We start from the raw sequence: 6,326 nt of genomic DNA, 5'->3' as shown, positions 1-6,326 counted from the left end.
TTGTATCGGGATGACTTGGATCTACTAAAGAGTGGTACAGAGATACGTGACCACCTTGAAATAATAATAATATAAAGTAAGTCCCTAAATTCCAAAACTTTCCTTAATATTCTTTTAATGTAAAGCAAAAAATGATGCAAAACGTGACTTTTGGGTCAGAATTTGATAAAACGGACTACAAAATCAGATTCAAGACATTGAAAAACAACATATTCAAGACATTGAAAAACATATAGGTGGGGTTAATGGAAAAAGTTAATGGTCAATAGTCAAAGCCAATAGTCAACAGTCAATGGTCAAAGTCAACGATCAACGGTTAAAGTAAATGATCAACGGATCAGGTTCAGTTAATGATTTAAAATTGGTTCGATGAGACAGATTAATCCAAACTGATTCAGTAGTTAAAATTGATGAAGCACTCACACACGTGCAGCGACTGCGTGTGTGGCGCGTGTAGGCCCTTTCGATGGCCGGAATCACACAAAAATTTGTAACATTGAGTTTTAAGGCACGAAGATTCACTTACCAAGGTCCGTTCACAACGGAGTTTAATGGAGATATGATTTCTTACAACAAACACATGCTTGTTTTACCCCTTCCCCAAGAATAATGACAACGAAGCTGGTGAAGGCGAGGACACCAAGACTAACGACAACGACGCTGGTGAAGGCAGAGAGAGACATTAACGGTGACACATACGGTAAACAAGGTGGCGATGAAATGGTGAAAATCCGTCAATGGACGATGGAGAAGGATTAAGAGAAGAAAATGATTGTGGCTGGGAGTTAAATAATAGAGAAAAAGTGAAGAAGAAAGAAGGTTGGGGTATTCGAATACCCTAAGGATTGGGCTAATCACTTAAGCAATCCTTACACTTTTAAGAAGTCACGAATTGACACTACCTTTTACAAGCTTAATAATTAACCCCAAGTTGGGGTACGACAATTTATTTTTGAAAGTATATATATATTTTAAAATTATATTTAAACTTATTTAAAAAATTAAATTATTGAATAACATTTCTTAAAAAAAATTATCTTTGCTCTTTTATAATTGAAATTGTTAGTTCTCGAAAATTATAAATTATAAATTATAAATTTTAATAATTTAATTATAACTAAATAAAAAATTATAAATAACATAACTTGTTGAATTAAAATATTTATAAAGTCATAATTTTAAATATATTTTGTAATTTTAAAAATAAATTTTAAATTTCTTTATATTTTTAAAAATGCTTTTTAGAATTATTACTTAAAATTATTTAAAAATTATCAAAAATAAAATTTTATTTAAAATTGAGGTAAAAATTATGATTATTTTATTGATTTAATATGTCACTTCACCTTTTAATGGAATTTAAAGATCTCATATCTATTTTATAAAAAATAATATTTAATATCCATTATATAATTTTTGAAAGTTCAATATCTAAAAGATTATTTTAATATATAGTTTGCTGGCCATTTGAAAAATTATCCTACAAAATTAGTGGATTAAGCATTTATTGTCCTTGAGTTTTTGCATATTTTTTATTAAAGACAATTTAATTAGTATCGTGTTTCGGTATGTTGCACTAGTGATGTGTTTTAGTATGCGATGTTCATGTTAAACTCATCCATGTCATACATATTTCATTCTGTTGGAGTCTTGCCTAATTACTATTCTATTACAATTGTATTCCATCACAACCAAACAAACATGTTATAAAGGATCCAACAAATATCCCACATGTTATAAGAGATCAAAATTATTTTATATGTGTAACGTCCTAATCCAATACGACTCGAAGATTGACAGACGATGATGACACATGGACCACTGGAGTAGCCGACAAAATTTTTCGTTTAAAAGCAACACATTCATTTTCATAAATCCATATTTTGACATACATAATCACATAAATTCATAATACCTATTTACAAATCGGGGCCCCACAAAAATAACTTGAAGTTAAAGTTTACAAAAACATTTGCATATAAGTTTGACTCGACATACACAAGTTCATTTACATTACATGCCCACAAAAACATAAGTCGAGACGTACTCAAAAGCTGGGGGCTGATGCTAAATGGTTTAGGCAAAGGCTCCTCCAAAAATTCCTGCTCCTAACCTGCGCACGGAAACAAATTCTGAACGTTGAGCTCACAAGCTCAATGCCACACAATTCACCAAACTACACTATATGCATCCTCTAATGAACATACTTAAAACATAATTGCTAGCATACAAATATGCTAAGATAAAACATACATACATAGGTAGGCATCATGGTGCGCCTGAAGGGCTACATCTCGGAGCTCATGCACCCCTCTTTCTTACCTAGGGTGGAAATCCAGAATTCTACATTTGATTGAGTCACCCACTAACTTGATCCGTTGAGCCTTGGGGCATCTAAGTCCAGTTAGAAAATATGTGCCTAGTGCACAATCTTAAGGTTGGCCATATATTAACATACAAACGTTCCCTTGTTGTAAAGTGATTTGGGTGTCTGACTCATTTTTCGAACATCATACAAGACAAGTCTTATGTTTTTATAAGTTATAAGGTTTCTAAGTGAAATTTAACCGGGTTATTATTGTTCTCACTTGATGTCTTATTGAAGGAGTAAGGAGTGGTTTGGGTCCCTCAACCGTATTTCTAAATTCCTAGAATTTCTTATCTTTTAACATAGAGTAGTATCGATATTGGCTTATCAGTGTTGATACTGACGCAAGAGTATCAGTACCCCCATAGAAGTATCGATACCAACATCTTAAAATAACCTTGAGTAAAGGGGTAGTATCGATACCCCTATAGGGAGTATAGATAATCAGCCCTTAATATCGATACTCCCATGAGTATCGGTACCAAAATGGTATTTCGGAAACTTAATATCAAAACCCGTCCTTCAAGTATTGAAATCGGGCCTATGGTATCGATACTCTATGAATGAATATCGACACTTATACTTGAAAACTCATGTGTTTTTTACTTGTATAAAAACAATATCGATACTGCCACCCAAAAATGCCCTGTTTGAGCATCTTAAACCTTTATAAACCTTCCTAAAGACCTTAAGGAAGTCTTCAAACATTATTAGAGTCTTATTTGAACTTATTAAGGTCATATAGAGTCATCATATAATTTAAAAACACATAAACTTGAGAATTGCCATGAACATGTTCTTAATCCTTCAAGGTTAATGCAAGCTACATAAATGCATGGTAAGGCTTACAAATGGTATTGGAAGGTTATAAGGGTTTTACCTTCATGATTTAGCTGATGCAAATTCCCCAAAATCACCCAAAGGTCAACTTCTCTTTACCCCTTGTCTTGGACCTTTCTCCAACTTCTTTCACTAATGCATAAGAAAAGATGTTGCTAACTTATTTATGAGACTATTGGGAATCTAAAAACATTTCTTGAAATTCATCATTCCCCAAACACAAGCTAGAATCCTTAATTTCATAAACACCCCACTACAACCCATTTTTGGTTCCAATCTTAAAACTTGACATATGGGGTTTGAAATGAAGCTCTTGGAATGGAGGATGATTTCCTTACCTTAAATAAATTCAACCAAATGATGAACTCCTTAAAGCTTCACTTGAATGAGAAGGAAATGAATAGAGAAATGGGAGAGATGAGGAAGAGTGTTTGGTGAGTGAAAATAAAGGAGTGGTTCACATTGATATCTTAGGGGGTTTTAACTCTGATTTGAAAATTGGTAAAATTACACTTTAGGTCTTCTTCCTCCTCCTTCTTAATAAACTTACCCCAAAAGCCTATTACTTGGCCCAACCAAGCCCAATTCTTACTTAATCAAATCCATCTAGTCAAATGAGTCTTTTCGGGCTCTAATTAAGGGTTTTGATTCAACCCGAACTACTAACCAGGGGTTTGAGGTATTACAATATGCATCATTAATAGGTTAAGAAAATTCTAAACATATATTATATTATAATAATTTAAATTATTAAAAAATATCAAACTTTTCAATATCCATATAGGTTATTGGTATGGACTTTTATAAGAAGCTAAGTCCTGACTAAGATCCAACATGTGAGACTCCAATGCTCTCAAATTTCCTTTTATCACACTCTTTTGCTGCTGAAATTTCTTTCCTTAGCTTGAAAAATAACAGAACCCATCAAATAAAATTTATAATCTTCTAATTTCTCATCTCTCTAAATTTGAAGATATGATTCTTAATTAGTCTGATTCTGTCACCGAATCCTTCTTATATTAATCGAATTTGATTTAATTAAGAAAAAATCCATTTAATAAATTTGAAGTTGTATATGGATAAAATCATACTTTTTATATCGAATCATTTATTAAATTTGAACTTATCGATTATAATACGTAATAAAAGAAAGAGTAAAGTTTATTTGGTAAAACTTTTATTCTAGATTTAATAGTCTTATATAACACAAATCGACTTATCTCAGTAGGTAAGAAGATTATTGTTGTTTTTAGAGGTAATGAGTTCAAGCACCGGCGACTGTAGCAGGGTAATTGATCGTTCATTGTCAAATAATTGATAATATTTAGAATAAATATTACTTCGTAATCACATTAACTTAATAAAAAATATAATCCTACATCAATATCGTGGCATTGAGATAAGGAGATGAGAAAATAATTAATTATAATTAAATTAATATTATTTAATTAATAATACTCCATTAATTTCTTATTTTCAAATATATATATTCAAACACAAAACTTAATTTAACCAAAAAATTCAAAATTAAATTTTATATTTTATGAATTTATGCAACATTATCTATGTGTCTGCTATATTATATATATAATTATTCACATAATAAACAATTAAACATCCTATTTTTTTTGAACAATTTCTATCTAAGATAGGGGAAGGATAATTTTGCTCATAATGGATATTGAATCTACAGTCTAGGGAGATGAGAGGTGACAAATGAGAACTTTTAGCGACTGGGAAATTTTAACTACTTATTCTAGAGATTATTGACAAATTTCATAATTCTTAAGTTAAACACTAAAGAGGTTCAAAGTAAACATACATATTGGACTAAAGACTATTTAAACTTTAAAGGTCCAATTTTATTAAATTTTCGAATAATTCAAAATCAAAACTTAGGTGATCCGAATCCGATCCGATTATTCATATTTCATTCCTGAATATTCAATTTGGATTATCTAAAAATAAAAAAATACGGATCAAATATCTGAATTTTCAAATTAAATCAATGAATCAACAGGTTGAATCGGTCCGATTCGGATTGATTTTTCTTTACACACCCTTACTACATGGACGTGCATTAAATATTATAATTTGGATTTCACTTATAGCTAGTTAGTCCCAAAATGAAGGCCGGCGTTAATGCATAACCAATTCAGACCCACTTTAACTTTATCAACAATTATTCAACGCGCTAACTACCCTGCATTCCCATATATATAATCAAACTCTCCATCTGTCTACAACTCCCAACTCATAGGAAAATGACAGAAGATCATAAAGCCAAATCACTGGCCCCTGTTGAAGATTACCCAAGGAGCGACGAAAAGAGCAGCAAATGTCTTGTTTACATGCTGGCTATCATGGTCATCCAGGGATCGCTCCTATTGGTGTTCGCAACCATTTTTCTACGACCCCAAACTCCCCGTTTCGATATCGGATCTGTCGCCGTTAGAAATTTCAAGTACGGGACTAATTCATCGGCTCCATCGTTTAACCTCACGCTCGTGACCCAAGTCGCCGTTGAGAACACCAATTTTTTCGGAGATTTCAGATTCGAGAACAGTAACGGAAGTGTCTGGTGTGGATCTGAAGTTGTGGGACAAATGAAGATACCTAAAGGGAGAGCTCAAGCTAGGGCAATTGAGAGGATGAACGTACCAATAGACGTGAGCTCACTCGGATTATCAGATACAAACAGGTTGAGCAGCAACATAAGTTCTGGGTTATTGGAGCTTAACAGCTACGTTAAATTGAGTGGAAAAATGAACATCATGAAAATTATGAAGAGAAGAAGGAACCCTGAGCTAAATTGTATTATGACACTCAATTTAACAGGGAAAGCGGTACAGGATTTGAAATGTTACTGATGTGAAATGAACGTAAGGTGAATTGAGGGTTTTCATTCATAATTTTGATGTTGAAGATCATAAGTTTTGTTAATAGTTGATATTGCAAAATAATTCTTGGATTAATGTTTTTGAATAAATTATTAACAATATTATTTCTATTATTTTATAAATAAGATATATTTACTATTAAACGTTAGGTGTAATATTAAGACAAATCTTATTTTTAATCAACATATGTGAAACCTTAAAAACGTCGTTATTGAAAA

At 31.8% G+C, this 6,326-nt stretch overlaps 1 protein-coding gene across 1 annotated transcript; it reads left to right on the top strand.

Annotated features, from left to right (window-relative positions):
• Window positions 1-5,472: 5,472 nt before the first annotated feature.
• On the top strand, window positions 5,473-6,099 carry LOC120123667 (late embryogenesis abundant protein At1g64065-like). Its single transcript, XM_039142507.1, has one exon. The coding sequence runs from the start codon at window positions 5,473-5,475 to the stop codon at window positions 6,076-6,078; it is 606 nt and encodes a 201-aa protein (XP_038998438.1). The 3' UTR covers window positions 6,079-6,099.
• The last annotated feature ends 227 nt before the right edge of the window (window positions 6,100-6,326 follow it).

The sequence above is a fragment of the Hibiscus syriacus genome, unplaced genomic scaffold (genome assembly GCF_006381635.1).
Source record: "Hibiscus syriacus cultivar Baekdansim isolate YM2019G1 unplaced genomic scaffold, ASM638163v2 tig00110402_pilon, whole genome shotgun sequence".
Classification (NCBI taxonomy): Eukaryota; Viridiplantae; Streptophyta; class Magnoliopsida; order Malvales; family Malvaceae; genus Hibiscus; species Hibiscus syriacus.
The sequence above is the reverse complement of the archived record's forward strand: the minus strand, read 5'-3'. Positions and strand labels throughout refer to the sequence as shown.